The sequence below is a fragment of the Lissotriton vulgaris genome, chromosome 1_1, assembly GCF_964263255.1.
Source record: "Lissotriton vulgaris chromosome 1_1, aLisVul1.2, whole genome shotgun sequence".
NCBI classification, from domain to species: domain Eukaryota; kingdom Metazoa; phylum Chordata; class Amphibia; order Caudata; family Salamandridae; genus Lissotriton; species Lissotriton vulgaris.
The window spans coordinates 2010510187-2010535995 of record NC_141685.1 but is presented as its reverse complement, the minus strand read 5'-3'; the positions used below and the strand labels follow the sequence as shown (position 1 = coordinate 2010535995).

General features: G+C 44.0%; 1 protein-coding gene across 30 annotated transcripts in view; it reads left to right on the top strand.

The window, feature by feature from the left end:
- Positions 1-25809, top strand: part of PPFIBP1 (PPFIB scaffold protein 1) — a 1004279-nt gene that overhangs the window by 155719 nt on the left and 822751 nt on the right. For all 30 annotated transcript variants that reach the window (XM_086920149.1, XM_086920163.1, XM_086920158.1 and 27 more), the window contains exon 3: positions 3860-4065. In XM_086920149.1, coding sequence (XP_086776275.1) covers positions 3860-4065 — 206 coding nt within the window. The remainder of the gene's footprint in view (positions 1-3859; positions 4066-25809) is intronic.

The following is a 25809-nucleotide window of genomic DNA, read 5'->3' as shown; positions in this document are numbered from 1 at the left end:
GCCTTCCCAATAGGGCGGGGTACCCGACAGGGGTGCCCCCTCTTGCCGTACCTGTTTGCCCTGGCCATGGAGCCGTTGGCTGCATGGGTCCGGATAGATGCGCAGTTGCGGGGCTTTGAATGGGAGGAGGGACCTTCGGATAGAATCGCATTATATGCAGATGATGTTCTGTTCTTCCTTATGCATGTGAACCGGTCCCGGTCGCGGGTCCTTGAGATTATGAGAATTTTTGGGGAAGTATCCGGACTATACCTGAATCCACGGAAGTCCACGCTTTGGATGCTGGGTGATCGCGCCGGGATTGGGACATGGGCATCGGTGCTGCAGATGGCGGCTGGGGGTCTCAAATACCTAGGGGTGTTTTTGACAGCCTCGCCGGCTATTGCTTGGGAACGTAATATCGTTCCGGTGTGGGACAAAGTACAACAGGAGATGAAATGCTGGTCCCGTATGCCCCTCAATATTTACGGCAGGTCAGCTATATTTAAGATGGTTGCCCTCCCCCGCATGCTATATCAGCTGCAGAATCACCCATACCCGATCCAATCGCAATGGTTCAAACAGGTTAACTCCGCTCTAGGCCAATTTTTATGGGCCGTGGGAGCGTCGAGAGTGGCCTTACGTACCTGTTTTTTGTCCACATGCTGTGGGGGATTGGCGACTTCGGATATGTTGTCATATTACCAAGCATCACACCTCGTGGTATTAAACGACTGGTGGTATGGTGACAGGGGGGACCCGGCATATGCCCTTGAGAGGTACCTGATGAACCCAGACACACTACACACTATTTTGTACTCTGCACGGTTGAGAAGGGGGCTGCCTAGAGCAACGCAGGTGGTCTTTCAGCTCTGGCGACAAATATTGCGTCGCATGGGATGGTGGGGGAAGCTGACGAGGGAGACCCCACTCTGGCACAATGGGCAGCTGCCAGCGCTGGCGTCGCTGCAGGGCTTCAGAGGCTGGGACTCAATAGGAATTTCTGCACTGGGTCATGTCTTGAAGGGCACAACGCTTAAATCTTTTCAAGAACTTAGCGAAGAATTCATTATGCCCCGTACACAGTTCTTTAGATATCTACAGTTAAGGCATGCCCTTACACCCATACTAGAGGGACTAGATACCTTGCCTGAATTTAGCCCGATAGAAGCGAAGGTGTTCATGGGGGACCTGGGGGAGAAGAAAATATCCCGTATATATCAGACACTGGTCACACATTGCTCTTCTGATCTGCAGCCTCTACGGGATCGCTGGGTGAGAGATGTGTGGGGAACTGGAGGAGGAGGATTGGCGAGAAGCCCTTGAATCCCCCAGGGGGGCAGCTATTGCTGTGCGCCTGCGCCTAATACAGTTTAAGTACTTACACCGTACCTACTATACTAGAGAGAGCTTGTGGAAGGCTGGCCTGATTGAGTCTCCAGTGTGCTTGAGATGTAGCCATGAGATAGGTGACCTCCTACACACAGTAGGGGGCTGTAGCGGCCTGGTGAGATTTTGGACTGGAGTATGGAACTGTCTGTCGGAGGTGCTGGGGTGGGACCTCCCTCGTACCCCAAAATTGGGACTACTACACGTCTTGGTAGGGGTTGGAGGTAACATTTACAAAAGACATTTGCTCCTGCTGGGCCTTACGGTAGCAAAGAGAGATGTTGCTCGGGCCTGAAAGGACCCCAGGGCTCCCACGGTGGTTGGATGGAAAAGTGGCCTTGACTTTTGCATTGGATTGGAACGACCGGTGTTCGAAGCCAGAGGCTGTCCCAAAAAACATTATAAAATATGGAAAAGGTGGGCGGACTACAGGGGCCTGTGGCTTGCGCCCCCAGCACCAACGGGAGGCGTGGAAGAGCAGGTGTGATGGGCATATAGAGGCAAATATGTATACGCTGTTTTGTATATGACTATGCTATGCAGTATCGGAGAGACGTTGTGCAAGGGGTGGGGGGGAGGGAGGGATTAGGGTGGTTGGGGAAAGGGGTGGGGGGTTGGAGGGAAAGTTTTCCAATGATAAATGAATCGCTGATTCGGATGTACTGTACTTGTACAGCTTCTCCGGGGTACGGAGTGCTGTGTCTTCCATGCGATTTCTCAATAAAAAGAGTTGTTAAAAAAAAAAAAAAAAAACATCAGAAGTAATTGATTGACAATGTAAAAGTTCTAAATATGAAATAAAGTCCCCTTGAGTAAAGCACTGAAATAATCTACGACGGAACTGTTTCTGAAAGTAAGACCTGCAGCCATTACATTTACACTTAAAAAATAAGCATTCAAAAATCAATTTCGACCAAAGACATTCTATGAATTGGTTTCTATGAAAGGGTAAATGGCATTCATTCTGAAAATGTCCATTAAACAGTTTACATGAAACGGTTTCTCAGTAATGGTATTCCATGAAATCGTTTTTCTATGAAATCACGCACAACCATACCTTTCTGTTGCATAGGGCTATATTTGGGTGTTACACTGGTACTAATGACTTGAAATATATGCACATGTGTTAACAAATGTAACCAGCATTGTCAAAGTCAATAGATCTCTCCTTTTTTTACCTATTGGCGTGGCCAATGGTTTTTAACCATGCTGCACAGCATCCTTGATCATGTGCAAGGTGTCTACAGTTTAAAAATGAAAAACAAAAAAAACCGTTGTGTGCGCCATGGCATTTGCACATTCCTACAAAATGAGGCAGTTATTTAAAAAAAATATATATATATTAAAGCTTCCTAGTTACTAATTCAAGTCGGATAGTAAACTAAAAATAAAATACGAGCATAGCATTTAAAACAAATTCTATATAAAGTTGGGGGCCATTTGGAACATAAGTGTTGGGGTTGGGGGGTGTCAAGCAACACTGGTAGGGCGGGGGAAAGACAAAGCAACACTTGGTTTGGCGGCAAGTCAAGGCATCATGGATGCAACACAGGGAGGACAAGTGGGACGGAAAAGCAATACAGAAGGTTGAGAAGCAACGGGGTGAAGCACATGGGCAAGCACAACAGAGCGGAGCACCAGAGAAAAACACTTGGGCAACACCAAGTGCAGGGATGAGAAGTACACAAGCTCGACATTTCGACAATATATGCACTTCACAGAACAGAAAAAATATGTTTGAAAAGCAAGCAACAGAAGTGGAGATACCAGCTAGTCAAAGCAACAATAAAGAGGCAATGCCCCATTGGAGGGACAATCACAAGGTTAACAAGCTGGGACACAAATAAGAAATAGGGAAATAAGTGGCAGGAAAGCCAAACCGTGCTAAACAGTGGGTGTGCCCTAAGTCTCTCTCTGTACTTGCTAAGCCTCAATATGCCACACAACAGACCGCTGATGTGCTGTATAGTATGCTCGACTTAAAAATGACAGAATAATGAAATGTTATCACAAAATGTGTTGCATTGTGCTGCATAATTTGCCCTTTCTTGTCACAAAATGTAGTCAACCCTGTTGCATAATTCTGTCCTCCCGTATGCATAGCTCCACTAGCCCGGAGTTTACTGTTTACATACCTTGACAAACTGGAACCCTGTCTATTGCAGAGCCATAACTTCTTTTATGCTGAAACGCCATGTAGTCCCTTCAAATAATTGACTCTAGAAGAGACCAATTCTGTCCTATTTTGTTTAGGCAGTTCACTGGCAAAGCCAGGTTTCCTTTGTCCCTCCATGTCCAGCCCATGCATTCCAGGCACAGAACTCCTTGTGTGCTGCAAAGACTTCAAGGAGATGTAGTTACAATGTCCGAAGTTGACATTTACCAGGGGGTGGATGTTACATTGCTTTAGTCTCCAAATGTGTTGTGCATTGATCCGTTCCCGATTATCATGTCTTTTAAGTATGATGATGTGTGTATGTTTTTTTTTAAGGCTCCAAGGCCTTGGAATATTCAAATGGCATATTTGACTGCCAGTCGCCTACCTCCCCCTTCATGGGAAGCCTAAGAGTTCTGCATCTGATGGAAGATTTGCGTGGAATACTAGAATTAATGGAAGTGGATGAAAAAGACGGCTTGCGATGTCAGGTCCCAGATTCAACGGCAGACACATTGATCGAATGGCTGCAAAGTCAAATGGTACAGTACCGTTACTTGGTGTCCTATTTCCTTTATGACAAAATTGATTAATCATTTTAATTGTATTTGGATTCTGACTTTTACTTTATTTAATTGCAGGGGTTTTTGTTTACTTGAAAGCTATAAAAAAGTGTGGTGTCTGGTACATCTTAACCATGAGTTTCTAAGTTTCATTGCCACACTCCAAAGTAGAATATTATAAGGCATATGCTGTAGAGCTAATGGGCTTTATTAAATGCTCAAAATAAGTTATTCCAGTGGCAAGCATTCATTATTATAGGTGTTATTCATCTAGATGTTTTCAGTTTCATTGCTTTTGGGTTCAGGATACAATTTAATGACAGGGGGATGATATGGCAGAGTTTTGGTGATGGTAGCTAGCGTGTATCAGTGGTGTCCAAAGGTGTGGGTGACTTTGGGGAGAATGAGAAAAAGGAGGCTACGGAATTTCCTTCCGGTATGCAGCATCATACAGAGGATAAATAGCCTGTAGTTCAGAAAGTGTGCATGGAAGCGCATGGTTACAGTAGGTCTGAACATTGTGTAAATAGGTGTCATAGAGGTGTGGGAGCGAATTCACCCATCAGAGGTTATTTGCATGCCAGCGCAAACTTGTGAATTGCAGCAGTTTTTCTCATGTGCATGTTCGTAATGAGGTCTTGTGCTAAAGCAAGGGTGTAGGGGCTGGCCCTGGACCCCAGGCCTGACCCCAACAGAATATGGCCTTTTGCTGGATGTCTAGGCGAGTTTGCCCTATGAACTAAGTTTAGGTAGAGGAGATGGTACTGTTCCTGATGTCGGGAACCATGTCATTCCTTCACAGCACTGATGTTGATCTTTACGACCTGCAAATATCTACGGTCACTAATGTTTTGTTCCATTACATTCAGTTGTCAGCAGTAAACAGATTGATTCGCTCTAGTACATTGATTCGGTCAATGAGTAAAAGTGATGACAATAGACACCTTTGATCACTGGGACATTGCCTTGAATGGGACTTGTGTTACAATTGTTGGTCATCCGGCATACATCCGTATTTGATCTGGTATACAATAATTCTCACCTCTTGTTTGGATCTATTGACTGATCAGTTGGTCCAGCAAATACTTCAGTACTGCAAACACTCAGACATCCAGCTGCATGTAAGGGTACAAATTGGTTGTTTGTTCCAAGAGCTAGCCACATCTTCCTTTTTAAATGTAATCATTTATATTTTATCATACCTTTCCGTAGTATCTCGTAGTACTGGCTTAAACTTATAATTGTCAGTTTCCTTTTTTACAGGCTGTCATTTATAAAATTTTTCAAGATCAAGGTAAACCAGCATGATCCCATTGATTACAAAACTTAGTCCAATCATGCTTGTCTCATGGCTTCATTCAACATGTATTTACATGTGCCAGATAGAGGATTATTTCACGAGATCCTTATTGATGGAAATCTCTTCCAGAGCAGCGTTTTAAGTGAGTGCCGGACAAGCCAGTTCTAAGTGGGCGAACTGCAACAATATGAACCATTGTTTCAGAGTGTGGGCATCTGATAGAGACTACTAGCCGCAGATTCCTTAACGTAGAATACCCCTCAGGCGTGAGACTGGGCCAGGAAAACTTTCTTGCCCAGCATCTCTGCGCGCTGGGGGGGTGCCACGCAACTCTGCCCGATGTCCTCCGCGGGCGTGACGTCAGCGAGGTCACATAAGCCCCACCCCGGACGCGCTGACATCAGTTTTCGTCTTTTCCGCGTGCAACTCGGACCCGAATCGTGTACTCCTGGCCTACTTCAGGCCTTCCTTTTTCACCTTGAGCGTTTTTCTTGAACAGTGTGCGAATGCCTTCAGGCTTCAAAATGTGCTTGTCTTGCTCGCGCCAGATGTCGCCCACGGAGCCTCACTCTATCTGCATGTGGTGTTTGGGGGAGCACCACAACTCCACAGACTTTGAGGCGTGTCAGCAAATTAAACCGAAGCCCCGACGGGAGCACCGGATGAAATTCCTTTTGGCAACCATGTCCAGGTTGGCATCGTCACTGCGTCCGTCCCCCGCGGACGGTTTCAAGAACCTCCACCTGTGTCTCCGACATAGTTGTCCTCCCAGGCCGCAAGAGCGTCGCTCACCTGTTGGTTAGTGTCACAGTTTGTCCCCGAGGGCCGGTCCTCACCTGTTTGGGGCGTGGATTCTCAGCGGTTGTTGCGGCCCGGCGCTTCGCCGCCGTATCCCGGCACGGGGGCGACTAGAGCCCAGATGGAGGCCTATGCGGCGGCCTTTCAGACCTCGTTGGCTTCTCCTCCTCCTGGGACGTCAGCGGATCCCTTGCTGCGTGCAGGGACTTCTGCTTCGTCAGTGGCGGCTCCGGCGCAGACTGGTTCGGAGGATGTGGTGCCATCTGGGTGCGACCCTTCGGGGTTCCCTCCTTCAGACCACGGCACCTCTGCCTCACCGCAAACCCTCTCGGGGTTCCTGTGGTGTCGTGGGAGGTTGCCGGGGCTTAGTCATGTCCTCTGGGCGGGTGGCGGGCTTGTTTGAGGCTGTGGTGACGCCGCTCAGGCGCTGGCAGTTGCTGGCCCTGGCGGCGACGCAGAGGCCAGCTAGGGGTCGGGCCGTGTCCTTGAGCCCCCCCTCGTCCCTCCTTGCAGGCGGAAGCCTCGTTGGGGGTCGAGTCGACGCCTTTCCAGGGCAGTTCCTTAGCTGCCTTGGCTCCGGCCCAGCCACGGTCTCCTGCGCCGTGGGTTGTGGCGGAGGTCGTTCCGGCGTCCCCTTTGGCGCCGGTCGACGTTGACCTACACCTGGTCGCAGATTCTATGGCGCCAGGCCGGCGTCTGTTTGTTGATTTGTCTTCAGACGCCTCCTCCCCAGAGGTTCGGCCGTTGATGGTTTCATCTTATCCAGAGACGGGTCGCTGCGGCGTGACTTTTTCCCCAGCATAGTCTTAGGACTGCTCCTCGGGGCCGGAAGCACCACAGGTCCCCCATTCCTCGGTCCTTTCCAAACTTGGCCTTTCCTTACTCTGGTGGAACTGGGGGATGGCCGCCTTAGCTTGTAGCAGTCGTCCAGAGAGGAGTTGCTTTCCCCACCGCGGGGCCCTGCGGAGGCAGGGGCTGCCTTCGTTCGGGCTTTTAACACGGCTGCGGGTATCTTGCGCATGAGCGATCCAGCTTCCCATTTCCCCACGGTTCATCTTCTGGAGGTCCTCCGTCAGGGTTCTGGTGGTCCGGAGCTGCTTCTTCTCTATGAGGCTTCGCTCCACACTTCGCTTTTGGGGGCTTGGGGGTGGCCCGCCACGGGGGTCCCGGTGCCCCAACAACTTCTGCACCGCCCTGCGCCGCATGACTCTGTCTGTCTTTCCCTTCAACCTTCTACCAGGACCCTCTTTTACAGACTGCCTTTCCCTCCCTGCCATCGGTGTTGTCTCCCCATCACAGGAGGCCCGCTGGTTAGATTACTGGGGGCGCAATATCTTCGCCTCCACCAGCGCGGCATTGCGGGTCCTTAACACTCTGTGTGTCTTGGCTAGGGCCACTTCTTGCTTGTGGGACTCGGCTGAGTCCCTTCTATCTGCTGTTTCTCGGGAGGGTGCCTGTGTTGATCTGCCGCACCATGTGTTGGATGGCTGGGAGCTGTCGTCATTCATTCTTCGCTCCGCTCTGGACATTTCGGAGGTGTTTGGTCGTACCATGGCTGTTTCTGTGGCCCTTCGCCGACATGCCTGGCACTCTTTTGTTCCACGCCCCTGCGGACTTTGCCATTCAGAGGTTTCTGCTGTGTCACTGGCCTGCTGTCTGCGTTTTTGCGTTGTAACCCTGCCTGGTTCCACTTCTTTCGTGGGCCTGTGTTTGACGGACCCTCCCGTGGGGTGTGTCCGGGTCCTTCTTGGCCCTCCTAGCCTCTAAGTTCGTCTGGATTGTCCCGGGTGCACCGTTCCGTGGTGCTGGCTGTGCATGCCAGTGCAGACCTGTTGTTCTCCTGCATCATTGTGCCTTTGGTCCTGTCTTCCCCCGTCTGAGGCGCTGTTCGGTCTTGTCTGTTGCCTTCCGGCGGTGACAGGCTTGGATGCCCTCTTCTCTGGGTGTGCTCCAGGTTGGGGGGGTGAGCAGGGGGATTGCCTTGGTTCTACCTCTTCTCCTTGGAGTTTCTGAGTAGCTCTTATTTCTTGGTGCTCCTCTGCTTTGCCTGGTGGAGATCCGTGGTACTTAGGCGGGGCTCAAGGTGCTCTGGCCTCCCTTAGTCTTGTCCTTATTTCCTCCTGCTGGGGCAGGGGTGCCGCCTCTTTGCTAGTCTTCCCGCATCCCCTCTGGGACTGGTGATCTTCTGGAGGATGGGGTTCGTTTTTGCCTGGGGTGACATGGCTCTGTTCCCTGTCTGGTTGACTCATCCCCTCGAGGCCCTGTGTTGAGTCCAGGCTGGTGGGTCCTTTTGCAGACCCTCCTTCCCTTTGGGTATGGCTAGGGTATCTATTCTACGTTAAGGAATCTGCGGCTAGTAGTCTCTATCAGATGTATAAGTTACTTACGTTCGGTAACAATGTATCTGGTAGAGATGATTCTAGCCGCAGATTCCTTCACGACCCACCCTCCCTGTTTCTGCAAGGACCCTCTGCTTGGGTTTCTGCAGTTGCCTCCCTCTGTGTACCTGGTCTTCTGTGGGTACCCTCTTAGTTTTCTTCAGGTCAGGCTCCTTCCAGCTGGTTTCTGTTCAGCGTGGGGGCATACCTTGCTCATTCCCTCTATTGTTGGAGTTTCTGATCCCCACATGGTCTTCGTCGTGGGGGTTCTTTAACCTTTCCTTGGCCTCCTGTTCCCTTCAGATGGCACTGTGTTCCGCTGATGGGTTCCCTATCCTTGACTCCTCCTCCTTTCAGGAGGTATGCCCTTCCTTGGCAGGGTGATCTGGGGTTGGGTTACTTTTGCTCCTCTGTCACGGGGTTGTGACCCTTTCCCCTTGTGGTTGTAGTTGCAGACTTTCTTCCTCTTCCTCTTCAGCTGCGTGGTGTGGCGATGGGCTCGTGCTTTTCCCCCAGCTACTCATGCTTGCATGTGGGTTGGTGGGAGGAGCACGAGCTCAGGACCACGCATCAGCGTTGGTTGAGCAATATCGTCAATTATTGGCGATTTATTGATGACGTGTGTATAATCTGGAAAGGGACAACAGATGAGGCATTATCTGTTGTATCTGATCTAAATACTAACACACTAAATCTAAAATTCACGGCTTCTATAACTTCAGAAACGGCAGAATTCCTTGATGTGCAGATGTTCATAAAAGATTCCAAACTTGAGACCCGATTACACCGCAAATCTACAGCGGGCAATTCCATTCTTCATGCCCGGAGTGCCCATCCACTACATACTATTAAAAGTATCCCTTATGGGGAATTTATTTGTATCTGTAGAATTTGCAGTGACGCCATATCACTTGATTGTTTAAATGATTCTAAACAACGCTTTTTGTGTAGGGGTTATTCTGAAAGCACTCTGGATCAAGCTCTAATTAAGGCTAGATCGCTTGCTCGTAAGTCCCTACTTGAACCAAAAAAGTCTGACAACATTATTTCAGAATGTTCAGTAAGGCTCATCACAACCTTTTGTGCACAAGAGCGTAAAATACGGCGTATCATCTGCAAGGAATGGCCAATAATACTAACAGATGTCATTCTAGGTCCCATTTGACCTGCTACACCTAACATAACTTTCAGGAGGGCGCCTTCAATGCGTGATGCATTGGATAAACCATCACCTGAGGTCTCCCCGAAAAAACCTTGGTTTCATAAAACAGGATTTTTTAAGTGCACTTCTTGCCGTGCATGCACATTTGCAAAAAATAGCACCCACTATATGACTGCTTTTAATGAGGTCCCTGTGCCCATTCGAGAACATCTAACCTGCAGGTCAGAATATGTAATCTATAAATTGAAATGCACCTGCAATCTCGAATTCATAGGCAGCACAAAACGTCCTGTGCATAAACGCATCTTGCAGCACATACGAGCTATTATTAACAGTGATGAGAACTATCCTGAGGCAAGGCATTTTCGATCTGTACAAAACAAATTGCTAAAAGATCTTGAATATACTGTCTTGTGTTCAGTGCCCCAGCCCGGACGGGGTGGGAATCGGGACAAGCTACTTAGGCAAAAAGAATCGCACTTTATACTAGCATTAGATACCAAGGCCCCAAATGGGTTAAATTTAACGGAAGATCTAAACAACTTTTTGTAGATCTAGCTGGAAGATCTGTTTCCTTTTGGTAACATTTCATATAATGTTTAAACATCATACTTTTTCTGTAGAATTTTATCAACATGAATTAGGTCATCGGCTGATGACCAATACAAATATATTGTTTTCATGTATGAATTTCTGCACAATTATGTTTCTATAAAAAAATCTTTTATAAAACACTGAAGGCTTTAATGTAACTGTCTTGGCTGCTTACTCAGCTGTGAGCAACACTTATTTTAATCGCATTTATGTGTGGGTTCTAATTTTATGATTTATGTTCTTTTTGGTATAAAACTGCACATTTTGAGCACTTTCTTTGACAAACCATAAAGTTGAACTAGATGAATACTTAAATTAATTGATATGTATGTCTGCGATATTTCAGACAGCTATTTTGGAGGTTTATTCTTTGCGAAACAGATATAATCAATTGTGTATATATATTTAATTGAGTGACACTTGTCAAAAAAACTTTACATCCATTTGCAAATCTGAATTTCATTAGGACACTATGTCTTAATTATGATTATTTTCATTATTTGCAATCATGGTCATTATCTATTGGTTTCAAATTGTTCATTTATTGACTGTTTTGCTTTTTGTATAGTTAAGTAAACAAAGGGAATCCAACTAGAAAAGGGGAGGGGGGAGAGTGATCAATAGATGTTGAAGCACTCAGTGTTTTGTAAAATACCCCTCACACACCAAAAGGCCCCTTGGTGTCATGCTTCATCATCGGGGTCTTCGCACCCCTCTATCGGGATGCGGCGTGCTGCGACCTACGGCTACGCGGGAGCACTTATGGTGTTGACTATGTGTGGTGTCCAGTGTGTGGGGTATATTTCCAAGTGAGTGGGGGGTGTGTAGTGAAAGATTAAAAAAAGTACCTGGCACTAGAGTATAAAAAGAAAAACAATTTTATTCTGAACTCTGGCTGGTACTGTTAAAAGAAGTGCAGGACGAGGTCTAAGTTGTTTAATGAACAAGACCTCTGGTGTGCGTTGTTGTCGACATGTTTAGGAGACATGCTCCTTCCTCAGGACGGGGGCACAACCTCCCCTCCCTACTCACGTCTTTGTTACTAAAAAATGTGTATTTACAGAAAAGTGAATTTTAAAAAAGTATAGGCTAAGTGTGCCTACAGCGGTCTGCTACAAGCACAATGACCTGTAGAAAGACAAAAATAACACCTAATGGTTACCCATGTAGCGGGTAGTTCAAGCAGGTGCAGTCACCTGGAACCATACCATTTGCTTATTTTATAAGCCTGTTAAAAAAGAGGGACTCACAACACATACAACATAAAACACATAAAATACTAGGGTTTGCTGTAAGATGTATTCATACTTGTGAAGCTTCTTTGTAGGCTTCATGAGCAAAATCGGTACGTCGGGGGTGTTGCTCCAATGGCTATCTGTAGTGGAGAATGATGCAGCTTTAATCATTCATTCTATCTCACTTACTTATGTAGAGGATTACAGCTGGTCGTTATGTACTTCGTTGTTCAGTATCATACTCACAAGGACAGGACTCTCTGATCACCGCCTTACCCCGCACGCTGCTCCGCTGGTGTGGAGTAAGGATGCGGTCATGGATATTTATACCCTTTCATCCTAATTGGGCGGAAGTAACTATGTGTGCTAATGGGGGTGTCCCGCCATTAATTACATGTCCATGTATGGAGCATCCGCTTACTGACCATACAGGGCATTCGTATGTAATTGAACGGGCGCCGGCCTGGGCTCAGTGTCTGCATCATAGATCAAGTGTGGACGGCACACGCGCACTGCCGTTACGACGTCCATCTATGCACGCGTGATAGCAGCCAGTGTTTGTTCCACACGCATGCGCAATGAACATACGCGTGTGTCACTGCTTGCCTACAGAGCGCGTATGTTAATTCTACCTCTGACACATTGATGTAATGAAACGAGTAGAGGGAGACCTATAACTCCGGACTGTTCCTGCTGGTTAATGAGATTGTATATAATAATAATAAATCATCTCTTGTAATTGAACAAACAATGGGAAAGGGTTTGAATCTATGTGTCTGATTTGAACAGTTGGCGGTCCTCTGTTATACTGATAGTTGACTCCAGGGTACATCGTCGTTAAGCCCATTTAAATGGGTCCCCAGTCTGAACACCCAACGTTGTTCCTTCTGGAAAAGGCCAGCGTCTGAGGGTAGTTGCTCTATGACTGTCCATTTCAAGTCATTGACGCAGTGTTGTTCGGTCAGAAAATGCGTTGCCATTTTGGTTGTGCTTTTTTTACACCGCACGTTGCTTTTATGTTCATTCATTCGGGTTTTTATGGCTCTCGTGGTCATCCCCACATACTCAAGGTTACATGGGCATTTGATCATGTAGATTACGTTTTTTGAATTACAGTTTGAGAATTTCCTTTGCTCCCATGTGGTGCCATTGCGAAAGGTGAGTCTCGTGCTTTTTTCTGTCAAATGGCAGCTGCTGCAATTACCGCAAGGGAAGTGGCCCTGGACGCCAATAGATGGTTGTGGGGCTACTGTGGTTGGCCTTGGTCTGGTGTGTACCAATATGTCTCTCAGGTTGCGTCCCCTGCGATGTGCAAACATAGGTTTTTCAAAGTTCAGTTTGCCACATGTTAGTATTCTCCAATGTTTATTTACAATTTTGGACACTTCATTTGACATGGTGTTGAATGTTGTCACACAGATTGGTCGCTTATTCTCTGTGGGCTCCCTGGTTCTTTCCTCCAGTAATGCTTCTCTGTTATTATTCTTTGCCCTCTTCATTGCTTTGTCGATAATTCTGTTGGGGTATTCTCGTTGTCTGAGTTTCTCTTTGAGGTCATTAGCCTGTTGTTTAAATTCGGACACCTCTGTGCAGTTGCGCCTTAGGCGTAAAAACTGTCCATATGGCAGATTTTCCCGTAGATGTCTCGGGTGGAAGCTGTCATATCTCAACAAGCAATTCCTGGAGGTAGGTTTAAAATGAGTAGTGGTTTTCATCAATCCTGCATCTGCATAAATGTTCAGATCCAGAAAGACCAATGTTTTGTTTGAAATGGTGCTCGTGAATTTCAGGAAGGCATTTTGGTTATTCAACCATTCCTGAAAGCTCTCCGCTGACTGTTGGTCACCTTCCCAGATGACCAGAATGTCATCTATGTACCTCCTCCAGCACTTTATATTTGCCCTGTATGGATTTTGGTCATGGAGGATCTTGTTGGTCTCAAGATGGTGCACATAGAGACCAGCTAGGCTCGGAGTAAAGGTGCTTCCCATGCTGGTCCCGTGGCATTGTTGGTAAATCGTGGTTTTATACTGGAAAAAGTTTTTTTTTTGTTTCGTCGTGAGGGAGGCTAGTATAGAGGCTTCCACGTCTAGGGACATCAGAAGTTGGGTTTGTGGGTCGAATGTTGTTTCTTGAAGTAGTTGTAAGACAGCCTTAGTGTCCTTTAGGTAGGTGTTTGTAGATTGCACTAAAGGTCGCAGAAAGGCATCTGCGAATTTTGATAATGGTTCTAGGATCGAGCCAATGCCCGATACTATCGGTCTTCCTGGGGGTTTGGTTAAGTCCTTATGTATTTTTGGAATACAATAAAAGTATGGAATGCGTGGTTTTTTCTGCTCCAGGAATTCTCCTTCCTTTTTACTTAACCAATCATGTGTTAAGCCTTCTTCAATCATACCTCCGATTCGTGTCCTGAGGTTTTCTGTTGGATCCTGTTGTAGGACCATGCAGTGACACACGCGTATGTTCATTGCGCATGCGTGTGGAACAAACACTGGCTGCTATCACGCATGCATAGATGGACGCCGTAACGGCAGTGCGCGTGCGCCGTCCACACTTGATCTATGATGCAGACACTGATCCCAGGCCGGCGCCCGTTCAATTACATACGAATGCCCTGTATGGTCAGTAAGCGGATGCTCCATACATGGACATGTAATTAATGGCGGGACACCCCCATTAGCACACATAGTTACTTCCGCCCAATTAGGATGAAAGGGTATAAATATCCATGACCGCATCCTTACTCCACACCAGCGGAGCAGCGTGCGGGGTAAGGCGGTGATCAGAGAGTCCTGTCCTTGTGAGTATGATACTGAACAACGAAGTACATAACGACCAGCTGTAATCCTCTACATAAGTAAGGGAGATAGAATGAATGATTAAAGCTGCATCATTCTCCACTACAGATAGCCATTGGAGCAACACCCCGACGTACCGATTTTGCTCATGAAGCCTACAAAGAAGCTTTACAAGTATGAATACATCTTACAGCAAACCCTAGTATTTTATGTGTTTTATGTTGTATGTGTTGTGAGTCCCTCTTTTTTAACAGGCTTATAAAATAAGCGAATGGTATGGTTCCAGGTGACTGCACCTGCTTGAATTACCCGCTACATGGGTAACCATTAGGTGTTATTTTTGTCTTTCTACAGGTCATTGTGCTTGTAGCAGACCGCTGTAGGCACACTTAGTCTATACTTTTTAAAATTCACTTTTCTGTAAATACACAATTTTTAGTAACAAAGACGTGAGTAGGGAGGGGAGGTTGTGCCCCCGTCCTGAGGAAGGAGCATGTCTCCGAAACATGTCGACAACAACGCACACCAGAGGTCTTGTTCATTAAACAACTTAGACCTCGTCCTGCACTTCTTTTAACAGTACCAGCCAGAGTTCAGAATAAAATTGTTTTTCTTTTTATACTCTAGTGCCAGGTACTTTTTTTTAATTTTTCACTACACACCCCCCACTCACTTGGAAATATACCCCACACACTGGACACCACACATAGTCAACACCATAAGTGCTCCCGCGTAGCCGTAGGTCGCAGCACGCCGCATCCCGATAGAGGGGTGCGAAGACCCCGATGATGAAGCATGACACCAAGGGGCCTTTTGGTGTTTGAGGGGTATTTTACAAAACACTGAGTGCTTCAACATCTATTGATCACTCTCCCACCTTCCCCTTTTCTAGTTGGATTCCCTTTGTTTACTTAACTATCACTGTGGAGCACGAATCCAACGACCTGCTCTACCTCCCTCAAGTGTTTTTGATAAAACATTGCTTTTTGTATAACCATAAAATGTTGCCTCTAACAGATATACATCAAATTGAAACAATGTTAATCTAATTTTGGTTACCATAGTCATTTAAAAATGGCGTTTGTTGATAAATTGCAAGCACAACTTTTCACATTGGTCTGTCATTTGTTTTTACACCTCCTTCACTGCGAGGGTGTGCACTTTTTTGATTTGTCCCACTATTGTGTCTATTATAAAATGGCTGTTCTCTCTGAGCGCGTTATGTGAACAAGCTCCCAGGAGGAGTGAAACGCGTCGTCGGATGGACACTTGTCCTTTATTTTAAAATAAAGAATTTTTTTCTGCTACCTATTCAAGGAGTTGTACCTTCTTTTTGGATGATTCACGCGCTGCAAAAATGAGGTTGGTTGGAGGCCCGCACCTGGAGTGATTCCGTCTTCTATTGGCGGAACAGGATTGTTGGTTTCTCATATATATATATATATATATATATATATATATATATATATCTATATCTATATCTATATCTATATCTATATCTATATATATATATATATATATATCTATCTCTTTCCACCAAGGTTGCCCTCTTGAAACCGCCACACAAGGAAGGGTTACCACACACTATGCCACAGGTAGTCGGCTGTCAGCAAGTCGCACTCCTTCACAGCAGCCATACGCGTTTCGAGCTGAAAAGCTCTTGTTCACTGGCAAAAATGATGAGAAATGAGCTTGTCATTGTGAACAGCTGATTTATTATTCAAGAGCCCCGCTCATGTGGGCGTTACCACTGGCATGCTGGTAATAGTAGTCCTGGTATGCCTGAAGACTCACAGTTCATTTAGGCAAGTGCGCTGACTTTTCATCATTTCAATGTTATTCCCGTTTGGTCAGCGCACTTGCCTAAATGAACTGTGAGTCTTCAGGCATACCAGGACTACTATTACCAGCATGCCTGTAATTAATTATATATATATATGAACTTTACTTTGGGACTGTAAGCGAAAGACACGACCTAGACCAGGGGGGCATTTGAGAAAGGAAAAACCCCCGAAACGCGTCATGCCCATGGTCTTATGAAAGAATAAAGGTGGATGCTCCAGAAGCCTCGTGTGCTGCCTCAGTTTCTTTCTATGGAGGAGACATCGTGGTAATATATATATATATATATATATATATATATATATATATATATATATATATATATATATATATATATATATATATATATATATATATATATATATATATATATATATATACAAATTCGCCAACAGCTGAAGCCGCCGCCTCAGAACAACAATCCAGAAATGACGAAAGAACAGACCCAATTTTTGGTGCTTAATCGAGGTGATTTATTCTTGCCAGCAAGCCTGCCGCCGCCATTACGCGTTTCGCCTTTACAAAGCTTGTTCACATGGCGAGTTGCTGAGAGCCAAAGCCGATCTTTTAAAGTGACAGTGCGCGCGCAATTTCACCAATGGGTTCAATCAACATGAAAGAAATACTGCATTTTCATGTGCCAACATTTGTATACATTTTACAAAAATACAATGTTATATGTACAAGTGGCTTAATTAATAAAATATATAAATATATATTTACACATTTAAAAACCACTGTTCTTAATAGCTGTATAAATACAGGATATTACGTGCGTGAACGTGCCCAAATGGCTGTACCATTTTTGATCGCAAAATATTACTGTCCACATTGCTCACATCTTTTCCCAAATGTACAAAGCACTGTGCAGAGGAAATCAAGCCCAAGTGGGTAATAACCCTAGGAAAATTGCGTACAAATACTTCAGGCATTATCATGTCATCGGCAACAAAGAAGTGCAAAATTTTGAATTGTTCTCTAAAGTGCTGGTGCTAAGTGCTCTAACTAAAATGAAAATTCATTTTAAAAAAAACAGATTACGTTTAAAAAAAAAAAACTATTTTGTCAATCCCCTGGCTACTACGCCGTGGGGTTACCTCTCCTTATTTAAAAAAAGCTCTTAGATCAGATTATGAGGAGACGATGGTAATACAGGTAATATATCAACATTGCTTATTAGATTAAAAACCAAGTACCCTTGAGGCAGTACAGTTATATTGCATTTCATGAGTTTTGAATCCATTTCATATTTTATGCTAACGAGGAATAACTTTACAAATGTCCCAACCTCCTATAAACAAGTGTAAAGATCCTCTGTTGCATTTAATCCCTGCGGTTGCTTGCTATCTAACTCTAGAATGTATCTCGTCTCTAAGAGACGTAATTTTGCTTCACGATTTCCTCCTCTCTTCATTGGCCATACTGCATCGATAACAAAATAAGAAAGATGCACCGGATTAGAACTATGCTCCTGTTCAAAATGCCTGGCAACAGGATAAGCTTGGTCCTTATTAGAGATAGCTCTAATGTTCTGGAGCACACGCTTGTGGACCGGCAGGCGGGTACTACCCACATACTTGAGTCCACACGTGCACTCCAGCACATAGACTGCATAGTCAGTCTTGCAAGTGAGGCGTTTAGTGATGCTCTTGGGTGTTCGTGAAAATGGGACAACATAGTTGTTCCTGTTGACCCCATGTTTACACGCCTTACACTGTGTGCATTTCTTAAATCCACTTCCTAAGGCCTTCCACGTAGTTGACATTTGAGGTTCTAAGGTATTATGGACCAAAACATTGGCCATAGATTTAGATTTCCTGAACGTGAGGAGTGGTTTCTTCAATATTTTGTTGCCAATAACCGGATCCCCCAGTATGAGGTTCCAGTTTTGATTGAAAATCTTTCTTATGGCTGAATGCTGCCGGCTATATGTGGCAATCATGCGCGGTCTGATAACATCCCTAGCCGGGGGTATCTCTGCCTCTCTATTTCTTGGGACCAGGGCAGTTTCACGGGATATCAGTTGAGTCCTTTTCTGTGCAGACTCAACTAAAGATCTAGAATATCCCCTGGCAAGGAATCTACTTTTGCATGCCTCCTGAGCTAACTCGCATTCCTCATCACTGCTGCAAATACGCTTGATACGCAACATTTCCCCATAGGGAATGCTGCGTATCAAGTGGCCAGGATGGTGACTAGCCGCATGCAGGATGGTGTTGCCTGCTGTGGGCTTTCTGTATAATCTCGTTTGTATGTGGTTCTCAGCAATGTAGATTTCCATATCCAGAAAATTAACAGTTTTAGCATGAATGCATGATGTAAAACAAAGGTTCAGACCATTCACATTTAGCCTCTCAACAAATTGAATTGCCGCCTCCTCCGTCCCTCTCCAAACAAAAAATAAGTCGTCTATATAACGTAAATAGGTGACCACATGCTGTTCCATGGTTAGTCGCAGATCTCCCGCCAGGACCTGTTCTTCCCACAGCCCCATGTGCAAACATGCGTAGCTGGGGGAAAAACAGGCCCCCACGGGGACACCTCTAATTTGTTGGTAAATTTGATTGTTAAACAAAAAGAAATTAGTCCCCAAACACATTTGAACCATAGATAACAGCATCCTGTTGTGCACCCCATAATATATGAGACTTTTGTTGAGGAAATGTTCGATTGCCTTGAGACCATCTCGGTGGGAAATGGAGGTATATAACGATGACACATCCAAGGTCAGAAGCAAAAAGTCTGGACCCCACACCAACTGTTCTGTTTTACGAATGAAATCCGTTGAATCTTGAACATATGAGCCCAATCCTTTCACCCAATCCTGTAAAAAGAAGTCTATGTATTTCGATACATTTTCCAAGGAGCTATCTATTGCGGAAATTATTGGGCGCCCAGGGGGTCTGTTACAGTCCTTGTGGACTTTGGGGATTAGATAAAACGAAGGAACCACAGGATGTTCTTTTTTCAGGAAGCGGAACTCGTCCTCCGTGATGATACCCCCACTTCTCCATGCTTGAAGTTTGGCTACTTGGTCCCCCCATGTTGCTTTGAGGGTAGGCCAATTGCTTTTTCTATAGCATGCAGAGTCATTGAGTTGTTTTTCCGCCTCCTCCAGATATAATTCTCGAGGACATAAAACAACGTTTCCCCCTTTGTCTGCTTGGCGCACCAAAATGTTGTTGTCCGCACTCAATTTGTCTACCAATTGCATATAGCTCCAATTTCGGTTGGTGATTGTGTGACGTTTACTGTTTGTGGCAATATATAATTGTTTAAGCTCTTTTGTCACTAAGTCATGGTAAACGTCTATGTTATCATGGAGCATTGTGGGTTGAAACGTTGACTTGGGTTTGAAAGATGTTAAACCCGCCGCTGCATTTCCCCTCTCCAAATTACAATCACCCCCTTCATTGCCGATGGTTTCATTTTGCAGGGACCATATTGCATTCACGTCCTCTTGGTCCCCTACTGTCAGCAAAGTGGGGCTGTTAATCTCGACATGATTTTGTTTCTTGGATTGAAGACAATGGAATTTGTTCAATTTTAACTTACGAATAAATCTGTAAGTGTCCATTTGTGCATCCGCGTAGTTGAAATTGTTAGGTGGGCAACAAGACAGGCCCAAAGACAATACAGCTTCCTCTTGTCTGGTAAGTACAGTCTGCGTGAGATTATTGAGTTGGCGTTTCCGCTTGCGTTTGATTGCGTTTTTGGGATCGATTCCACCGTCCCCTTGGGGGTCCCTTCGCCTTGCCTTTGGCGGCTCCTGCATTTTTTGCGGCGTTGGTTCCGCCTGTAGTTGCGCCTGGTGTTTGTTTTGTTCTTGAACGCAACGTATCCCTCCGGTCCAGGCATAGGCAATCGACTTCCTCCGCCATGGTGAGCTTGGTAAACCCCAAGGCCTGGTCCATTCTATTGTCTCCCTCCGGTTCACTTTCGACGTTGGAACTTAACTCCGAACTTGAGATGGAGTTATTACGTGTAGCAGGCGCTTTATTTTGAGCCCCCTTTACTCTCGCTTTTACACCATCATAACGTCTGGCAAAAGTGAAAATTTGGCCATTTAAATAGTCTAATCGGTCTCTTTCAAACTTATAGGCCTTTCTTTTCTTGATTATTTCTTCTTCCTTATTCAAACGGACCATCATTTCCTCACGCAATTTTTTGATTTTGTCATTCATACCCAATCCAGAAATTTCTTCTTCTAATTTATCAATCTCACCTTGTAATTTTACACGGTCACTCAGAGCGTACTTCACCAGAATTTTTAATAACTTGGCAGATGACTCCAGATTGGATTCGGCCCATTCTTTGAGCATGGCAGGGTCAGGATTCTCATAGCTGGGGGCTAATGTGATTCTAAGCCCCCTCGGTACTCTGTTGACTTGTAAGTACCGGGAAAGGGACCTGTGTTCCCACCACTTAGATAGTTCTGACCGCATTCGTTTTTCCAATTTCTTAAACATGTCCCGAGTGGTGGGATTCCCTGTAGCTGTCTGTGCTGCTTGTGGGACTTGGCCGGACCCCCCAGCCGGGGAATCCAAAAAGATTGTTTCCGCCGCCTCCTCTCGTTCACGCAACTTGTTAGCGGACATTACGGCACTTTAGGCTGGGAGCTTCAATCGCTCCACCTCGATTCAATGCTCGGTGCCTTCCAAGTGAGCAAGCACCAAAACACACGCACACTCCTTACCGGGCTGTCCTTGAGTAGTCCGTTATCGCTCGATCACCACAGCTAGCGCCAGCCGGCGCTTTTTTCTTTCGGATGTCGGTACCAAACAGACTAAATGTAAAAGGCGCCCGGGGGCAACGCAGCTTACTCCTCCCGGAGTCCGTAGATCCTCTTCCGGGTGACCAGCCGAGGTATTGCTTCCTGCCGCTTAGCCCAGTAAAACAAGGAGGGGTTCTGTTTGTACCGTGGAAGCCTCTTCGGTATCACATATGCATGCAAATTCGCCAACAGCTGAAGCCGCCGCCTCAGAACAACAATCCAGAAATGACGAAAGAACAGACCCAATTTTTGGTGCTTAATCGAGGTGATTTATTCTTGCCAGCAAGCCTGCCGCCGCCATTACGCGTTTCGCCTTTACATAGCTTGTTCACATGGCGAGTTGCTGAGAGCCAAAGCCGATCTTTTAAAGTGACAGTGCGCGCGCAATTTCACAAATGGGTTCAATCAACATGAAAGAAATACTGCATTTTCATGTGCCAACATTTGTATACATTTTACAAAAATACAATGTTATATGTACAAGTGGCTTAATTAATAAAATATATAAATATATATTTACACATTTAAAAACCAAATGGCTGTACCATTTTTGATCGCAAAATATTACTGTCCACATTGCTCACATCTTTTCCCAAATGTACAAAGCACTGTGCAGAGGAAATCAAGCCCAAGTGGGCAATAACCCTAGGAAAATTGCGTACAAATACTTCTATATATATATATATCTCCCCTACTGGCGGTCGCCAGTAGGTAGTTATAGTTAGGATCTACTTTCCATAGGAAATCCGCAACATTCTATTGGGAATAACTTTGGCGCCGGTGGACGAATCTTCGCGAATTTCTCAAAGTAGGTGGCCCGCTCCGCTCCTTCCCTGAAAATGTGGGGGGGATTCGTCAAGCAGGGGCCGAGATAAAAGGGGGGTCCCAAAACGTGTTTTCTCCATGTTAATTTCCATAGGGCGGTCGAACTCACTTTTAGCCCCAATGGATTTCCACCAAACTTGGCAAAATTGTAGGGACTGGTAGCCCGATGTGCCTTTGCTATGTCTCAAGATATGTGCTCCAGTGGTTTTTACGAAAATTAACTTTGAAAAAATATATATTGGGCTATATATATATATATTTTAGAGCCCAAATGTAGCCCAATGTAGCCCAAAGATGGCCACCAGAGACAAAAAAAAACAAATGTAGCCCAAATATCCACCAGATGTAGCCCAATGACAGAATGTCCCAGAGTGTTCTAAAGAATATTGCTTTTATAAGTATGGTACTAAATGTCTTGCGTTGTTATTTACTTTTCATTCATATTTTTTTTACACGAACGCAAGTAGCGCTCTGGGTGCGCTTTCCGGAGAGCTGACCCAGAGCGCCCCAAAAAAAAATGATTTAAAAAAAAAAGGTTTTTTAAATATTATTATAAAAAAAATAATACTAATTAATACTCACACAAAACAGCAAATTAAAAAAAAATCGTAGGTTACAAACTCGATATAGAAAGGAATTAGCATTTAAAAAACCTGTGAAATTCACTGAAAAAACCATTTTTCACACCAGTTATAGTTACCTGGAAATTTTACTGACATAAAACCATTGAAATTCCCACGCTATAGTTAGTTGGACTCACTATAACTTGCGTGCCTGCAATGCACTGCTGAGGATGTCACATATTACATCACTCATGACATGGTCAGTGACATCACTCATGACATCACTGATGACACCATCCTTGTGACAGTGACAGACTTCCTTTCAGTGTAATGTAACCCTTGAAATACATATTCAAAAATAGAAACTAACATTTTCAAAAACATGGAGATACCCATACCAGTTACAACAACCAATTCAGTAATTCCGCCATCTATATACACATCCACTCATTCACCAACAGTTCTATATAGTCACTCATACATATACTCACTCATCATATGTAGTGATACACCTATACATCCTGTTACACACCGACACTCATCCAAAAGTTACACACACATACTCACACATGCAAATAAACTATTGAACATCCATTTATTTGCATATACAGCTATACACACACTACCACCTTACTTCTAAGGAAACTTACACATACTTACTCTCTTAAACAATCACTTATAGAAACACATACTTATTTATACAGGAACTCTTACAATCTCTCACTCTCACATTTACTCACTTATATACATCAATACTCCATATACTAGATTAAAACATATGTAGTTACTGATAGACACTAGTGAGACAGTCATTCACTCACTAACACACACATATACACACTCATCCATCCATACAGTCCTGCACATAAGCTGTCTTCAAAACACATACAAACAGTGAGTCAGTCATTGATGAATTTATGTGCTAAGTAATACCCCCACCAAACCATACAGACACTCATACTGATACAAAAAAATCTAATAACCCATATACACACACATGTAGCTACTCACCAACCCATGCAGCCACTTATACACAAAGTGAAACACTGATACAAACATTTAAATATTTAAACATTACTCGCTAATATATGTATTCACTAAGATACACTTAATAAGCCAGTTAATCAATCAATTTTTTTTTTTTAAAAACATCCATTTAGACACTTATTTAAACATTTATTCTTCCATCCACCTTTACAAATACATATATAAAACATATTTATTTTTCAGAAAGACACACATTCACTGGATGGTGTCATCAGTGATGTCACTGACCATGTCATGAGTGATGTAATATGTGACATCATAAGCAGTGCATTGCAGGCGCGCAAGTTATAGTGAGTCTAACTAACTATAACGTGGGAATTTCAATGGTTTCATGTCAGTAAAATTTCCAGGTAACTATAACTGGTGTGAAACCTATGTTTTTTTCAGTGAATATATATATATATATATATATATATATATATATATATATATATATATATATATATATATATATATATATATATATATATATATATATATATATATATCTCCAGACACAAAGGTTACCCCTCGAGATGCCTCACACAGTGAGGGAGGCAGCACACCACATACAGGCAGCAATTCGATCAGCAGGCTGCATCCAAGAGTAACGCGTTTCAAGCTTTAAACAGCTCTTGTTCACTGGCAAGTAATAAGGCATATATAGATCTACCTTGAACCTAAAACTATTAACTAATTAAAAAATCAATTAGTAGATAAAACTATAAAGTAGCCAAAAAATATAATACATTTCAGCTTGAAACACGTTTATTATGGTAAAGTATGATTCATAAATAAAATATAGAATAAATATATTAAAATAATTAAACTTAATGTAGACCTCCATAATGATTTTTTTAAAAACACATTTATTAAATAATTAAAATTGCAAAAAAGTTGCTTTTCAAATGCATAAGAAATATAGAATAAATACAAACAAATCGCAGTTGCTAAAACCAAGCTAGGAGAAATAGAATTATTTCAAACATGTCTACTTTTAAATTAACTATCCCCAAAAATGCCAAGTAAAATACAAAATGCGTAAGTTAAACATATCTAAGAGCTTTTGAAAAGAAGAAACAATAAAAATACATGGCAATACTGTAAACATTAGGAAACAAGCATTTACAATGCAATGGTTTCGCCTTTGGAAAAGTTAGAGCTATTGGCATTGTAAATGACAACATTTGTATTTATGTGTTGGTTTTGAAAACCGATAAATGGCATTGTCATTTACATTGTCATTAGCTTAATCTCTCGCAAATGTGATTCTTTACCATGTCATTCATGCATACATTCACTTGGTACCTGCACATTTTTTCAAGTGTGTTCTTTCATTTATCTTTTTTAATTAATGGCGATTTTACAACGTCTAACCCGATAAGGGCTGAGAAACTAAACAAAACCCTGGTGAGGCCTCATGTGTATAGCTGGTTTTGGACACCTCATCTCCAGACAAATAAAGACAGATTGGAAATGGTCCATAGAAGGCGTGGCATGATGATGCCTGCTTTAGAGGAAGAGGCTGCTGAACATGTAACTATGTGCAGACTGAGGGTCAAGGCGCAGAATTTGAAGGAGATATTCACATTCCCAACGGGAATGAACAGTTTAAGAAACAAACATCCTTCAAGCGAGAGTATTCTGTGGGTTTGTGTAACCTACGTGAAACTTAACTAGGAAGGCTCCATCCAGTGCACTGAATGGACTGAGCATCGTGCCAGCAGAATGAGTGCAGGTCAAAATTAAAAATAAAATACAATAAAAGATATGGATTGGGTATACTGAAGCAACAGTACCAAGTGTAAGAGTCTAAAAGTGGAGAGCACAAGGTCTGATGTGGAGTGCAGCCCGGGTTATGGGTAGGCGGGGTGAGGCCTTGTCCACCATGAATGTCTGTTTCTATAATTAGAAAGTGTTAGTCACGCTGGCTACGGGCTGACTCCCACCACAATGGGCTCTTGCTTGCCACACTCAGCCGCGGCACTGTCCACTCCACTGTGCATCCCTGGACACCAGGTGCTCGCTACGGTACAGACAAAGGCAAGGAGGACAATCAGTTGCATGTCAATCGTGTTGCAGGTTCCTTTATTGATATGCCTTATAATCAATATCGTAAGTCACAAACGTACTCCTGTCTGCAAATATACCATAAAACTTACATTAGTAAAGAAATATTCTCCTATCTGGACTTGACAATCACAAAGTATGTTTCTTTTATTTGTTAACGTGATATTAGCTTCTCAAGAACAATGTGAGCACAATTGTTTCAGCACAACCCAACCTATAGAATAAATATTCCTGTCCAATTATTTTCTTGAACGCCGAGCCTGCTAAATAATATTTTATTTATCATTTTTGACAGCACGTGACATTCTAAAGCAGCAACCCTGGTGGCAAAGCGCAGTGCAGCACAAGAATGTCA